The sequence below is a fragment of the Glycine soja genome, chromosome 15 (genome assembly GCF_004193775.1).
Source record: "Glycine soja cultivar W05 chromosome 15, ASM419377v2, whole genome shotgun sequence".
Classification (NCBI taxonomy): domain Eukaryota; kingdom Viridiplantae; phylum Streptophyta; class Magnoliopsida; order Fabales; family Fabaceae; genus Glycine; species Glycine soja.
The window spans coordinates 47,776,110-47,793,985 of NC_041016.1; the positions used below are offsets into that span (position 1 = coordinate 47,776,110).

The 17,876-nt window shown below is 31.9% G+C and overlaps 1 protein-coding gene across 1 annotated transcript; it reads right to left on the reverse strand.

The window, feature by feature from the left end:
* Positions 1-3,515: 3,515 nt before the first annotated feature.
* Positions 3,516-3,785, reverse strand: LOC114386241 (VQ motif-containing protein 1-like). Its single transcript, XM_028346206.1, has one exon. The coding sequence runs from the start codon at positions 3,783-3,785 to the stop codon at positions 3,516-3,518; it is 270 nt and encodes an 89-aa protein (XP_028202007.1).
* Between the last annotated feature and the right edge of the window lie 14,091 nt (positions 3,786-17,876).

Consider the following 17,876-nt stretch of genomic DNA (forward strand, 5'->3'; position numbering starts at 1 on the left):
CTAGATGATCTATTGTTCTCTCATAAGCCATACCAACGGCTGAGATCTCACTAATGATACAAACAATTAAGATTCCATCTATATTTAATGCGATTGTCATGCATATCATAAAAGAACAGTGCTCAATCAATACGTCTCGAAAAAAAAACAATATTGAATCAATAAGTGCAATGTTCAATCAATAAAAAAACATCAAATGATTTTTTTTGTAATTTTTTAAAAAGCACATTACCTTGTTATTTTTAAAACGGTTGAAATATCCATTGACTTCATTGTATTTTTTTTCTACCTCAACAAAATCATGATTTCGTTGTGATATGAAAAAAATACCAACGAAATCATGATTTCTTATTTTAAGGGGAGTGTCTAAAAATACTACAATGAAACTATGATTTTATTATAATGTTTGGACTAACAAAAAAAATATACAATAAAATCGTGATTTTATTGCACATTATATAATAGAATTTATGTTGTGGGGATGCAAAGATGAATGTATTATGAAGATTTCATTGTGTATTATATTTAATGGAATAATGATTTGGTGAGAAAGATTAATTTTGAAGAAGAAAAAGAATCAACCCGCAACTCCTTATATCTTTACTGCATCCATATATTGATTCTTAGCTCTTTTGTTTTTGCATTGGGATCCATATTAACTAGAGAACATATCTGATGAGAGGATAAGAGAAATAAACCTTTACCACATATAATTAGTAAAACTGTTGAAAAATCCAGCGCCATAACACAGTGCAAATGTAAAAGCGGAGAAGATGAGAATTTTCAACGAGTTTCAGCACACCACACAAACCTAATTAAGCCGAGATTAACAAATGATTATGTCGAAATTGAGCTTTGGATAAGCACAAAATTTACCGGAGCACTAAAATACGTTTTAGGATTCTCTTGAAGGCCACAAGGCAAATTCAAAACGAAACAAGTTTTAAGTTCGCACCTCACACACTAATTATATAACCCCAGATGCATCAGTTTTTTTTTTGGGGATACATTTTATTGTATTATATTTTAAAAATAATGCTTATTATTATAAAATTATTTAGGAGATGTATTATATAAGTGCAGGTGCATCAGATTTAATACTACCTCTTATCCTTTTTATAAGCTACAAGTGCAGTACATTTTTACATTACACTTATTAGTAAAAAGGACCGAAGGTAATATAAATTACTCTTTGCATCCCATAATAATTTTCATGCAAGAAAAAAATCATCGCAAAATAATTGTCATTTTAATTTGTTGATGCAATATTAATTACTTTTTTCTGCTGATATCTCTTATAATATTAATGATATATACAAAAAAAACTAAAAATCAATTAATAATAATAAAATTAATTTTATAAATTTAATATCCTCATTCATCCATTTATCTAACCATGAATGTGATGTATTGAGAGAAAGGGGTGTATATATTCTCAACTGTTGGGGGTGTGATCGGGTGAGAGAAGTGTAGGGCCAGTTGGACTTTTGTAAGCCCACGATGGTTTTGATGGGCCCATATGAAGTTGCATCTTACTTTGTTTCTTTGAGTTATGTTGGGGAAATCTTCTGTATGGTAGAGTTATTTCTCCTTGATAACTTCAAGTAAAGCACTTCTTGGTACCTCTGGTGCATTTTTTCAATATATTGGCCTTTTTTATGATAAAAAAAAAAGTAGGTACAGCTCCATTAGAGCATGATACTCATTTCACTTTAGATTCGCCGATATTTTAGCATTAAAAATCATATTAATTGATATTTTGAAATATTTAATAATACAGTCATATAAATTATTAGTAGAAAATATCTTTATACATATATTTAATATAAATTCATCATATCACTGTATTAAATAGTAAATAAAATAAACATTTAGTCATTAAAGAACAACATATTAATTCACCTTGCATTAACGTAAAATATATAATAATTTTAAATAAAAAAACACAAAAAAATAGAGATAAAAATGTTTAATTATATAAATTTTTTTATTATTATTACTTCATGATCCGAACCCTAGTGTTTGGGAAACCACTCTGGGAGCTTATGAACAACTTTGACTAATCAAATCTTCATAAATTTTTGTAATATAAAAAATAAAAATTAATGCCATAATTTAATAATTTTAAGAGGATATATTATTAGAAATTAGTTCAAATATTGAAAGTGACACATAGACATAGTGGCAGACCTGGTTATGTTTAGGGGTGCAAATGTTAAAAAAAAACATAAGAATATTATTAATGTTGTTATTTTTTTCTCCCTAATTTTATAATTTGACCCATTTATTTCAATTTGTTAGTTGTCATCAATTTTTGTTTATTATTGATCAGTTTCTTTGATATGTTTTGTTGCTTTTATACTTAATCAGTTAGACATCTCATTCTATTTTATAGGATATAATAAGTGTTTTGTTCTTATAAAAAAAATTTAAGTTTGGTTTTAGTCTCTAAAATTTTTATGTCTTTTATATGTTTAATTTTGAAATGTGCCACTTTTGCTTTTCAATGGTTTAAATAACACTTTATAGAGGGACCAAAAGTTATTTAGACAACACTTTCAGGAGTGCATTTCAAGAGGGACAAAAAATAAAATAAAAATGAAAAATACTAAAAGTTAATTTAAAATTTTTTAGATGGACTAAAAATATATTTTTTATTTTTTATTTTATTTTCAAATGTTTGATAATAGATATTTTTTAAAATAATTTGCTTCCGCTGACTCACATCTCAGATCCGCCACCATATGCAAATAGTTATGCACACTCGAACATATATAGTAATTATAATCAAATAATTAAATATGTTTTTTTATACTATTAATATTTATTAATTAACTTATTAGTTAATATTATCAAACACTTACAATTCAATCATCTAACATTTAAACTTTCAAATTTTCAGTTGCTGAGGCTTATTAGTTATCACATTCAATTAGCTTGTAAGCTAGTTTTGGCAAACAGTTAACTAAATAAAATCTTAAAAATTTATTAATCTAATTTATTTAATACATAAATATTATAACTTTGAAGGGTTGAAACCAATTCAATGTTCTTAGTGAGCGCCAATATATTCAATATTAATTCAAAATCGCTTCACCTTGATAATATATTAATAGTTCATCTTCTGGAGACTCTGGCCCAGTTGCTTTGCTGTTTGATTCTCTCTTAATTAACTTGTCATTAAAATTTGGTAAACATAAAATTTTAAATCAACAATCTTTTACACAATGTTCCTTAGCCTAAACCAGTCATATTAATTTTGTAAGCATTGATAGGGGGATATATAACAGAGCCATTAATGAACACCAATTAATGTTTATATACTGAATCAATAGTCAAATTATTAAAGCAATGAATACAGGACCACAAGCTCAATATGCGTATATACACCCCCTCCAACAGTAACCAAAATAATAAAAAGTGTGTGGTGTACCCTGAAATTGAATCAAATCAATTAATCAGATGCAACAAACAAACCTAAATCCACGCGCGCTGGCATTAGATTGTAAGGTCGTTTAATCAGCCCAAAGGTCGTTTAACGGTGGCATCTCGCTGAGCAACCTATCGAACTCCTTAAACGACATGTCTCTCATTAAAAACGACCTACCCTCAACCCCACCTTTATGATCATGCCTCTTCCTCTGAACCTTTGCATCTAAAATGTCAGAATCTTTACCTGTAAGCTTCTGCACCACGGATTTGAAGCTCGTGGCATCGGTTTCGACGTATTGGGTATTGATGATCACAACCTTCACGGGTGCCCTGGTGCATCCACTGGTAGACATAAGTCGATTTTGTAGGATTGAGTTAGATCAAAATTTAAATTTTAAGATTAAGCAAATGGATATGAGAAGTTGATTTTGGTAGAAAATGGCTTAATTTGGCAATAGGAAAAAGATGTTGCTATGTGGCTCTAAGAAGGGTGTAGTGGGTTAATTTATATGTATTGTGTGGTTTAATGGGTTAGCCTATGGCATTATTTATATGTATATATAATAATATAGGTGGGTTGGATTTGACGGCTGAGAAAGGTTAACGTTTTGTGCAGATGAAATGTGTTGACCGTTGCTGCTTGCGCGAAATGAGGGGGAAGGTGTGTGCAATTGAAGAGGGAGATATGGTCAATTCACGCAATTTGATATTGATAACTAATGAGGAAGGAAGCTAGCTAGATACACTCAAGGTCATGTACCTTAATGATGTCCTATGCTGAGGATGGATAAAGTCAATGGGTAATTGGTTGATTTGGATTATTAAGCTTAAAAATGTAACACATGTGGTAATTGTTGATTAAATCCTTCGTAATGAAATTGCGTGTCAATTATGGGTGGTAGAAAGTGTTGAAGTAAGGAGTAGTTTTTTTTCTTTTTATTATTAGTATTATTATTATTAAGCTTTCAAAGTAAAAGGGCAGGTCGGTAATGGGTGGTAATAGTTGTTAATTAAAGATGGTAATAGTAAAAAATTTAAAGTTCATAGAAATTATTGAAGTGAATAATACTAGTAGTTGTTTGATTAAGCTTTTAAAGTAAAAGAGAATGCATGTCGGTAATGGGTTGTAATAGTTGCTAATTAAAGACTGTAATTTAAGGTTCATATATGCATGCTGATGCGGGAATAATATGTAGGCAGAATCTATTATTAAGATCTTAGTGAAATTCTGAATGTCAACAGCAATGAATTTTCACTGACTTTTTTTGTGCATTATTCTGTGTGATGTGTTTATCTTTGATATAATCAACGAAGTTATGTATAAGATACTCAGATTTGTAATTCTACGTATAGGTAGCTAGAGTATAATTTAATTTGTTAATTATGAATTCATGAAATATAATAGAGTTGTGGGACTGTCCAATTATGAATGTAGGACTGAAACATGAAGCATGCATGATGTGTACTTGCGTTCCATTCCATCAATCGTTCCTCTCTTAAACGGAAGATCGAGTTGCTTTAACCATTTTCTTAAATTAATGCATTTAAAATGTTTATTTAATTTAGTGCAGATGAAACGATAGAGTCAAAATCTTGATTGCACTCCGTTGTCTTATTTTATAAATAACAGTTTGAATTATTTGAAATATTACGAATACGAACGTTGATGAATAAATTAAATAATCAGACAGTCATATTGTTAGTTAATCGAATATGACGTTCCCTTTAAGGAAACTATATAAAATTAAAAGTATATATATATATATATATATAACAATAGTTGAAAATTTAAGGTTCTCGATCAAAATTTGCTTCTAGATGAAAACAGGGTTGGGTGTAAGCACTGGAATAATTAAACTTGTGGCATAAGACATTAGCAAAAGACATATCATATGTCAAAGTTTCCGTCTCCTCTAACTAAGAACAGAACAAAAGAAATTAAAAAGGGGATAGTTGAAGAGAAACAGTCTCTTCATAGTTCATATTGATCGATTCCCAATACAAAAAAGACTTGTTCATATCTACACTTACCACCGAAAAAAAATATATAGACAAATTTCAGCTTTATTTATTTCTTGTGGGTACCAGCCTTGACTTCATCACTTGGCATATTTTTTATGTATTAAATTTATTGAACCATATCGTTATTTTTATATCTTAGCACTGGGCAACTTTGACTTACAATTTAATTATTTGTGGTGTAGTGAGTTGCAACGTTAGCCCGGGAACATTACGTGCTTCTCAATCTTTTTTTCATTTATTTGGTTAAGCTTAAAGAATACAAATTAAGAGAAAGCGTCAATTATAAGTCTAACAGAATATATTACAAAGTGAGAAGTTGTTGATCGATCAAACAGTTCCAATTGTAACGTAAAGAATAAAGAATAATTAAAATTATGAAAAAACTTTCTAAAAGGTCATTCATTTCATAATTATTTTAAGTTAAGCTTGTTTAATTATGAAGTTCTTAAAAGATGACCTATCGAAAAGTAGATATATTTGGTTGATAGATAATGCCAATTAATTTCTTTGAGTTATCATCACACAGGAATTTACATGTCCACCAGTTTATGCTTGGTTCTTCTTCGAATCACACCGTATTGGAAAAGATGTTTGATCTAATACAACTACTAAAAATATTTCCTTTTACGATGCGAGGTCAACAACGATTGTCGAAAAAACATCGTCGTTTAAATTGTGGTGACAATTTTGTAATTATTGCCAACATTTCAAAGACGGTTTTGCGAGAACTGTCTTTGAATTAGGGTTTCATTTTTTATAATCAGTCGTGTCGTCTAATCCCGCTCACTCACACCTTCGCCTTCTCCCCCCTCCCGCGCTTCCTCAACCCCTCTCCCACTGCCAAGTTCCTCCTACTTGCCTCTACCTCCGCCCTCGAGGTCTACCTCATGGTTGTCATGAGCATCGCCCACATTGTCTTTGTCACCCAAGAGAGGTTCTGCTAGGACACCATTCATGTTGGATCCACTCTCATGGAGGGAATGCCAAAACTAGATCTGCGACTGTCAGACCAGATCTGCAAATTTCATGACCAGATCTGCTACCTAACGATGGTAGTGGGAGTTGTCATCGGTGCGGGTGAAAGAAATTGCAGAGAGAAACAAAAATGTGATGGGTGAGGAGATTCTAATGTTTTTGCTGAGGTTGTCTTGACTAGAGAATCGTGAATGTTCTTCATGGTGGGTACGAGGAACTTTGTCATGTTGTTTGGGTCCACAAACACTTTGTTTTTGACAGTTATGGCTTCAATTTGTATGGTGGGGTAGTGGCTGGAGATGTTGGCTTGGTCCCACGCGTCGTCTTGAGTGTCATCTTGGACGGCATGGTCAGGCAAATTGTCACTCGTAAGGCCACCGGTGTGATCCTCCAAATGATAAAAGATGACAAGATCGTCGACCTCACAGTCCTCCTTGCAGGCCAACCTGACACCCGCAAGACCGCCATCACCATGGGCATGGCCAAGTCCCTCAGCCTCGAAACCCCCTTCTTTTCAACTTCTACGATGAAAGTTGATCATTCCTAATTGAAGTTTTTCTCTTGTGGCTTTTAAACACAGTTTCAAATTTCCGTATTATGATTTTAATGAAATTTCATTTAAAATTAAAATTAAATTTTAATGAAAGTGATTTTGCAAGCCTTGAAAAGAAAATTGAGTATGAATTTTCAATCAATGGACTCTTACTGGAGGCAATCACATATTTGTCTGAGAAAGAACTTGGGATTGGTTGTTGTTATGAGGTAGTTGCAAAGTTTCGTATATTATTTAAGTAATTGATATTTAACTCGTAAAAGTTTCTTAATATAATACAACTTATTGAATTTATGGCAGATGCTTGAATTTCTTGGTGACTCAGTATTGGACCTGCTAATCACATGGCATCTTTATCAGAGTCACACATATATTGATCCAGGGGTGTTGACTGACTTATGTTCTGCTTCTGTCAATAATGACAATTTTGCTCAAGTTGTTGTTAGACATAACCTTCACCAGCACCTTCTACATAGCTCAGGATTATTAGTGAGCCAGATAACCAAATATGTGAAGGTCATTTCTGAATCAAATCCCAAATCACTTCCAAGTATTATAGCTCCCAAGGTTAGTTTTGTTGATCATTCTAGTTTATTTTTTATAATATAAAGTTACTTATATGATTGTAACTACTTATTTGATTCACTTGGGTATTTTGTAAAAGTAAAAGAAATACATGAAAAAATGGGATCAACAATGCATGTTGAGGTTAGTGTAAAGCTTCCAAATGCCATATTGGTTTGTGAAGGAAAGGGACCAAATAAAAAAACTACAAAATGAGAAGTTGTTTTTCATTTGTTGGAGGATTTTGAGGTTTGTTCTTTAATGATTGTGTTATGGTCCAGTCAAGTCCACCTTATCTAAAATGAATAAGATTTTCTAGGAATGAATTTTAATTAATTTTTTATCAGGAGCTTAATTTGTAAAGTTGATTAGTTATTTTAATTTTTTTTCATACTATTGTGATCCTTATTTGTATATATTTTGATGATCACTTGCCTTATAATTGTGATACTACAAAAGCAGGGAATTTCACATGATAGTCTCATGTCCAATGAAAAAAGAGATAATCCTGACCATATCTATGATTCATTTCATCTCAAAATGGATTATAGTATTTGTTTTTCTCTAATTGAAGAACATTCGTCGGAGCCAGCATTACTTAAAAGGCACACATTGGATGAAACTAACTTAACTGCAAGTAAGTTGCCTCCCAAAGACTCTTGCAGTGACATTTCTGGTTTTGATAACAAGTTTTGTCTTCCTAGTGATAGTGTCCACTTTTGGGAAATTTTCTCCCTTCGCTTCTTTGTATATGTGTTAAATGTTTAGAGTTGTTAAGAAACAAAAAAATTAGAGAAAATTGAAGTGATGGGTTTATATCCATTGTCTATAATGCAATTTTCTCGTTCTTATGCTCCATTTTACTCATGCATATAATTTTGGTCTATCTAAAATTATTTATGAAGAATGGAAAAATAGCAGTTATTCAATTCTGTGAGACATCTGAATTGATCACTCCTGTTGTAGCATTCATTAATCAAATCATAGATAATGCTATGAGTATTGTATGAAGCTAGTTTGATGGGGTTTAGTTCCTATCTCAAAGCAAATATGTTTTAATTTTCAGCTTAATGTGAAAAGAAGAGAAAGAGAGTAGAGTAGATATTTTTCTTTGCACTTTGTTAAATTGGCAAAAATTCCTATATGCTTATGGATGACTTGTTATTGTGTTGTATTTACATCATAAATAAATACTCTGCATTTGAAAGCGTTCGTAGATGTTGTGGTAATTATGTTTCCCAAATTTTGCAATCTTGAAGCTGTTTGACAAGTTTTCCCCTCATGTGTCTTGCCTGTTCTTGTTCTAACATGGCACTAATCATTCCTAGCCTCCCCAAAAATTTACCTAAATTCATATTTGAAGTTGCCCTGGCTTGACAGGGCATAGTTTCGTAGGTGAGGACAATAGTAGTTAATTTGAGCAATATACAATCAATAATACATATTTTGGAAAATCGTTCTTAGATTGTAGACATTTTAAGACAGTTTTTGGAAATACAATCTTATAATTCTCAATTTTTTAATTTTTTTTAAGAAAATACATTATAAGACGGTTTTCAGTGAAAACTGTTTTAGAATGTGACCATTCTAAGACGATTATTTGCCTAAAAACTGTCTTATAATGATAGTTTTTCTAAGACGTTTTTTAAAAACCGTGATAGAAAATCTTGACTTTCTACGATGTTTGATTCAAAGACAGTTTAAAACCGTCGTAGAATGCCTCCAAGAACTATCGTTGAATGTGTTTTTTATAGTAGTGTACCATTTGTAACTTCCTTATCATTGATGTCTTGATGGGTCATATTCTATGACACTTCACACGGTGACACTTTATTAAACATCATTTTTGGTTTGAGGACTAACCAAGCAAAAGCTGGTGGGCATGTAACACCATAGGCAAATCACACTGAAATGAAAAGGATTCGGACACTATGTAGATATAGGACTATACAGTTGATGATAACTTAAAGGAATTAATTGTTACTACCTATACTAACAATATATATTTACTTTTCAATAGCCTATCACTTAAAAACTTCATAGTTAAGTGTGTTTGGCTTGGAGTAATTATGAGATAGCTAAGCTTCTAGGAAGTTTCTCAAAAAGCGTGTAAATGAGTGCATAGCATACTAAAAAGTCTCGTGTTGGTTTTTGGAGACAGTCGTTGATCTTGAAAGCAGCCAAAACAGATTGTCATGATCTTAGAAAGGATTACCTACGGAAGGTTCTAAGTGGTGGAAGATTTTAACCAACAAGGAAGTTGATTGAATTCCTACCGTATGAAGTATGTAGAGTATGAGCCGGAAAAAAATTGACAATTAAAAATGTTACACTTACCATCTAGGTTTAGGTGTATATATTCCTCCTTGCCAACAGGATTAGTGATAGAGAATATCAACCATGTGGCTTGTTGAGTATGTCTTGTTAATTTGTTGGGACAAGGACTAATTCTTTCATTTAATTGGATGAAAATAACTAAGTTTAACAGGTACTTATTTACTAGTTTTGTCAACCTTTGGTCTTTATTTATTATTTTAAATTATGTATGGAACCTTTTATGTTTTGATTCATGTATAGTTATTCTTCCATCCCCAAAGTCCCATATACAACTACTACTTGTCAGTTATCAAGTTATGGTGGACAAAAGATTTCGATTATATTTTATACTTATTTACATTGAGATGCTTTCTTTATTCTAAATTGTATATATATCAACTATTTATTAGGTACATTACTAAAAAAAAACAATTTTTTATGGCGCACATTCTAAGACGGTTCTAATGAATCGTATTAAAAGGTGTCGTGGTGGCATTATTGTAATTAATGTGAAGAGAACAACAACGTTTTTTATTCACCGTCTTTGTAGGTAGAGATGCAATAACAATTTTGTAAATTACATGTTGTGTACAAAGGTGGTTCAGTCTAGAGAATCGTTGTGGTTAGCATTCATATACTCACTTAGTACGGGTCCTTCATCACTTGCGTGTAGCTAACCGTGACTAACGACTCACCCTACGGTCGAAGCCATCACTGACAACGTCGCCTCCGTTAGTCGCACTCCATCAATAGTGTCTCCCATGTTGGCCCGCCATCGTGCCCTAACCGTATTGTGGTGTCCTCACTGAGTTCGTGCCTTGAGCTTTGTCATGTCGTCAGCTTTGTCGTGTTCGAAGGTAAGGTGTGCCCTAAGAATGTGCAACCTTGAATAAGCATTGTGAATTCAATCCTGCCTATATAAGTGAGGTGTTAGTTCCCCAACATAAGCATTGTGCAACCTTGAATAAGCATTGTGAATTCGATCCTGCATATATAAGTGAGGTGTTAGTTCCCCAACATAAGCATGCTACCTTTCAATCCTTCATTTTTGTAGTTCTTTTTATTTGTTTCTTTTCCCCTGAAATATTGTTTGTGTCCTCATCTTCCTTTCTCTTCTTTTCGCTGCAGAAAAAAAAAATATTATATGATGTAATGCTGCTAATTGATGTATTGGCATTGCACTCAATGGGGAGGAGGCTGATTTAGTTATTAATAAATCACTACCATGTGTATCATCAAGATGAACATAGTTTGTCTCGCTTCTTTTTGTATGATTTGAATTGCTCTGATGCTCTTTAAATAGCGGTTAAGAGCCATGGAAAACTATTAACATTTTGCTTAGTATTAAACAAAGAATGTTATATTAATCTAATGCAATGGCCGTGTAGCACATGTGAAAAGCCATTGTGCTTCATGGACAAAGGACATGGTTTTTCTTTATGGGTTTTATCCACCCAACCTGATAGCCTATTCATGTAGGCTAGGGCTAAATAATAGCATATGTCTAACAATCTACTTACTTTTCTTGTTAAGGAAGGAGAAGGATTATTCTAAGTAGATTGGATTCTATAATTAATGGATTATTTTATATCTTATAGAGTTAGAATTTGAATTGTTATTCTTTGTAGGGGCGTTGATGTGATTTGTGTTGTATATCCAATTTATGGTCCAAACAGGTGCTTGATATGCAGACATATGAGGCACGACAAAGAGAGTATGCTTTGAAGGGTCATCGGCATTTCTATTTTATTACTTTGAATGGCAGTGAGGTATGAGTTTAACCTATATCTGCATACTTGATTGGAAACAAATTTATTTGTTTCTTTTTTTGCCAAGTAAAAAAATTTAATTGGTTGGCGAAAAACACACAGATTTGTTCATGATATCATGCTACGCAACATAATTATTTACAAAATTAGATAGCAGTTGTAGTTTAACTTTTCATATAATGCATTCCATATACATATGTTGTGGAAATTTTCTTCTCTTCTTCCCTTTTTTCAAAGAAAAACAAAAGTGGAGAAAGTTATATTCTAGGTGCTATAGTAATTTATAAGAACCCTACATGTAACCCATATTACCTTCCCCCTAGAAATGTCCCTATACAAATTAGGGAACCCAGAAACCACCTCAATATGAAAACCATGCCTTTGAAGCATCACTTACTCTGTCGTGCTATAATTGATTGTGAACTGTATCTTGTTAGCAATATAATTGTCTTGGTAATTTACTGTTAGTGGCAAGTTAAATGGAATATTTTGGTTTACTTCTGCCAATAACTTGGTGGGAATCCACAAAGGAAATAGAGAAAACAAATTAATAAAATAATGATTTTATTGCTTAATTGAAAATGAAATAGAGCAAGGAGAAAGATTTCTCCTCCAAGGGTCTCCCCTTTCATTGCTCAGTTCTTGCTCAATTCTTAAATGCTAACAAATGGAAATTTAGAATGATCATCTTGCCCTTCCATCCCCCTATTTATTTATCTACGTAATTCATGCTAATTGTTCTTAACACAAACCCTCTTATTTATTTTTCCAAGCAAATGTCCTTTTACCCGTTTTTCCTAACATAGCTTAACTGAATGAATATGTTGGAATTGATGAAGTAATACCAAGAACCAACAAAATATAGTTTATCTTGATGATAGCGTTTTTAGTTATTCATGCCTTCTAGTGTTGATTAATCCAGGATGTATGTTTATTTTTAGCTCATTTCATGACATGCCTGTATCTTGATTCTGGACAACTTATCAACTCATCTGGATAGATATCACATTAAATTTTCCACTTTTTTTGCTATTTACATCATAATTATTCCAAGAATTCAGTTGAGACATGGGAATGGTGTCCTCTGGTTCTTTCAGCATGATTTGTTATTGTATCCCTATTATTATTAGTTTTTTCAGTTGTTTTCTACTTTGCCATTCACATTTCTTTATTTTCAGGTGATAGATGCAAGTGCAAAAGGAAACTTGAGGCATTCTATTAATCATAGTTGAGATCCTAATTGTCGGATAGAAAAGGTGAGTATTATACTATTATTACCTTTTTTTTGTGGTTTACTAAAGAAAGTTTATGATACTAGAGAAGCTTTTTTTAATAATAATATTGGGAACTATATTTTTGCTAGCTTTACATTTTGCATTCTGCCAATTTCCCTATTCTGGTAATACAAGTAATTACGCAATCAAAAGACAATGCTAGAAGAAACTAAGGAAGAAGCTTACATATACAAGACTTGTCAAAGATTGCTAGTTAAGAAGACTCGATGTCCACACCACGATGTAGTATCATTTTGAGAGCAACAACCACCATTTTGGGATGCTTGGGATTCTTGTTTTGGTTTTAAAACACTCCTTTTAATTGTTGTTGATCCTTCTTCCAAAAGACTAGGAGCTTCCATTATCTACCAAATGGTGCCATATTTTTCATGATAGGAAAAAGAAAACACAGCAAACAATTCACTCATTCAAAATATCATCTATGTCTTATATTTTGTAGGTAATAATTATTTCCTATAATCAATAATGAATTTTTTTTTAGAATAACTAGATAACGTACTCATTCTTCACTATTATGTCTATTCTTACTTATAACTAAAGCAAATATTAGGTAGGAACTTCTACATCAACATCTGTTAATGTAAGCCCAAGAATTATTAGCTAAAACACCTACACTTGACACAAATTTTTCATTTGAAATATTATATTTTTGAAGCAAATGATTAGCCTTGGGTTAATTCATGACCCTACTGATAGTTAATTGGAAAGTTGACTTATGCACAAGACATAAACAACACTGAAGCAAACTTAGGTTAAGTGCTCTACATTCAAATTAGAGAAGTGTAGAAAACCAACAACAATACATCTTTTAGTGCATATCGTTTTGCTTGTACTATTTTTTATCAGTTGAAATTGATGTCAGTCGTACTAGGTTGGGAATTGAGACCGACCCATGAGAATTGAGACCCAATAGGAGAGTGTCTCACTAAAATATTCTTAGGGACCCAGTAGGAGACTATGTATCTCTAAATTTAAAGAACTTTGGAGGCCGAGTTCGAAAAGTCATAAAGATCAACAAAAGGAAAAACATATACACCTTAAATAGATATAAATAACTAATTAAAGTTGTTTCATGTTGAAACTTTCTTTCAAGTTTAAAATTATTTAACTGTTTTGTTCTGTTAGTTGCATAAGAAATGGTGTATTTGGTTACAACAGTGAAGGATTTCTTGAGTCCAACAAAACAATATTTGACTTAGCTGCAAGTTTTGTTGGCAAAGTTGACCTAAGATAATGTCTCTGTGTCTCCCTAACATGCTATCTTATTTTCTGACCCCTTAACCTAAGTTTATTATTCATAAATGAAAATGTGGTATATATGATGCTATGTATAGTAATTAGTTGAAAACAAGTATAAGATGTTGGCAGTGCTTAAAATCAATAAAATAAGTTACCAGACAATTGTTCCTACAAATAAATAAAATGAATAAGAGGTTTTTCTGTTGTTCCCAAGAAGTAAATTGTAATTGAAGATAAAATCAGTGTCCTAACAGCTATTGATGTTGTCTTCAATCACATTTGTTTGCTATTGACAAAGCATTGTAGTTGCATTATGTAGTTAGCTGAAAGTAGGTTCAACCCTACTACACCTTAGCATTTAAGCTCCCATTGTAAATCAATGGTAAACATCATAGTTTTGAAATTGTATAAGGGAGGCAAAGACGAACACATAAGCTTTAAAATTTTCTATGGGAGAAGAACACATTGTGAAGTGAAATAATGTGAATGCCACTATACCCTTGTAACTATCTCTGCATTTCTTTTGCAACAAAGGAATTGTATACAACAAGCCTTTTGTTTTATAAAAATGAAGAATGAAAAGTATACACAATTCAGTAAGTTGCACTGGTTGTGCAAATCGACTGATTTGAAGAAGTTATTATTCACTCCTTATCTCCTTCCTTTTCTCTAACATGATGAACCACACAAATAATCATTGTAGAAACAAAATCTGACTATAATCAAAACACTAGAATAACACAACTCAAAATTTGTTCAATTTATCTGTGTTAAATTAAATATCATGATTGCCAACCCATAGTAGTCTTATTTGGCTCGAGCAACATTGTCTTTTGTGCACAATAACTATACTTTCATACCAAAAACAGGAAAGTAGTAGCAGCACATGGGGCAGTGGATTAGTCCATTTTCATTGCAGTCAGGGAAACACTAGAAACCATAGTCACCCACCTCACCATTGTAATCTTCTTCTTCATTACCTTCATAGTAACTTTTACAACTTCCATAACAAGTTTCACAAGGCTGAAACCTTACATCCCCACATGCCTCACATAGCCCTTCACAATCATCGTCGTCTTCAATCTTTTCACAACAATCAAGAAACTTCTCAAGTTTCCCCTCTTTATTCAGTTGCTCTATTTCCTAAGTTCCACCAATGTAGTTCCTCCACCAATGTACATAGTACTAAGCACAATAACTATATTTGGAATGACTAATTTGATGATTTATTCAGCATATTGTCAAGTTTCAATAGGTGTTTTTGTAGTAGTATTACTTACAAATGGTCATTGCATCATTTTATAAGGCAACTAACTATGTTGCATATTTTAATTTGTTATTGGTTGATGCATCATCCCATGTTTATTGTATTATTAAATGAAGTTTGTCAGGATTTTGCTAAGTACATGTTGAAAATGGCACACTCTACGTTGCAACTATAAAGGATCTACATTAACCAACAACGTGGAACAAAATGTTTTCATTTGTCTTTGAGTGTAAGCTGCTTCATTGGCATTGAATTGTGATAGTCTAACAACTGTGAGAATGTTAGGATGAACTTGCTGCTCTGGCATTGAATTGTGATAGTCTAACAAATGTGAAAGTAGCATGCAAAAAAAAAATTATTGATCATTGGTTTTTCTTTATATTGGTGAAATGCTTTTTAAACAAGTGCACTTATTATGATGAACGATATTCAGCAAATGTCAGAATGAACTTGCTGCTTTACTATTTGGTGCATGTCTAGCACCTATTGCTTGGAATATTGTTTCCTTTCTATCATGTTAATTGTTCATTATTTAAAAGCTTTTTGTTCTGTGCAACATAAAAAGCTTATTTTTTATTTAGTACTAAAATTCCACAACCCAAATTAGTAGTCCATGACAAGCCATGGAAAGTATGAAAGACCTGTAAACAAATTTTTATTTTAAAAAAAAAGTATCATGGGAGAGGCTAACTAGAAAAGGTACATATTGGAAAAAGGTGTATTGTTGAAAAGGTGTTTTGATATAAGCGAAGGAAAACTATATATCTAAATGTCATTTAATTAAATAAAACAATCTTATGTTATGTTCTATGTTAACCTTAACTTTATTCCTTTTGTACTATTAAAAATAATGTGACACTTTTGTCTTTTTTAAGGTATAATGAGGATTTTAAGGTATCTATCACCAATAAAAGAAATCACAAGGATGATATAGAAAGTAAGGATGGGTCTGAGGATGAAGGAGTTGAAGGACCACAAACAAGCAGTGTGAAGATGGTAACTTTAAATTTCAAGTTGGGTGATTTTAATTTTATCCAAACTAGTAATGTCAATTTATTTGTATTCTAAGTTATTGTCACCCTAAAGTCTTGAATAGTAATCTTATTGCTTGTTACAATTGGCAGAAAAGGGGCATGTCAAACCTGATGCATATTTGGATTCACATGAAATTTTTTTAATAAGTATTGCTACAAAAGGAGGTAAATGAGTTAGATTTTCTTTTTAAGAAAAATCTATGGCCTTTTGTTCCTTTTGATGAGTTGCATTTTCCTATTACTGATTTGGACTATTGTTGTCACCATGGATCAAATTGAATTACTTTCAGTGGTCAAGTTGTTCAAGTTGTTCGATGTTGTAAGTTTTCACTTACATTTAACCAATCTTTGGTTTCTTCTTAGCACAACCCTTATTGTTTCTTTGTAACTCTATCCTTATTGAACGAAAGATTTTTTTCAAACCTATTATAGGCCAATAAGGCACAAACTGCTCACAAAGGAATAAATCCGTCAAGGACTAAGGATGCAAAAGGCTAGTTATTTAATGCTATATTTCCTAGAAAATATTCAGAATAGTTTTTTTTTATTGTTACTAGAGGGAAAAGATATATTTTTAAATAAAGAAGAAAAAAAGTTGGGAGGTTAAATTTAAAAGGCAAACATGATTGAAAAGAAAGAAATTAACAATATATGAGTAATTTGCTACTGCTCATTCTCTTTTTATGTCAGTATTTGGTTGGGTCGTAGCTAAAAACTCACTAATTAGAAGTTGTTATTTAAAATGGTCATACTAAATGGGCAGTGTGTGTTTTAGAATTCATTAGCCATTGTTTTAGAGATCAAGGCAAAGACTTGAACATAGTTTGTCTTTACAGATCTACACAAGTTTTTCTTTGGGCAAAAAATGGTTTCAGAGGAAGAATGTTGACATTAAACTATAATAAGGGTTCATAAGTGAATCAAATAATGAAATGTCTCTTAAAAAGGGTTCAGTAGGGAATAAGAACATGTCTTTGTTTTTCTTTTCTTTATATTTGTATCATATGTCATACAAACTGGTAGGACTAATTGCTTAAGTGGACCTTATGTACAAATGGAATCGTCAAAAGAGTCACAACTTCTGAAAATGAGTTGAGAGTTTAATTTTGACACACTAATAACATGTGAACATTTTTACATTATCCATTAAGTATAATATTACTCAAATTTAGACACTAGTTACTAGTTATCAGAGAGATTAACTAGACACTACTTACTATCCTCAACTTTAGATTCTGATCTAGGTTGAGTGCTGAAGCAAAGCCAGCTTAGCATTGAGTTCATTGAGTCTACCAGTTAAGTGATGGAAACTTGGATGGGATTTCGAAGAATGGATCTGGTTAGAATCCAATGAAACCAGCTTGTGTGGTCTTTGCAACCATAGAAATATTTATTAGGCATAAAAGCTTG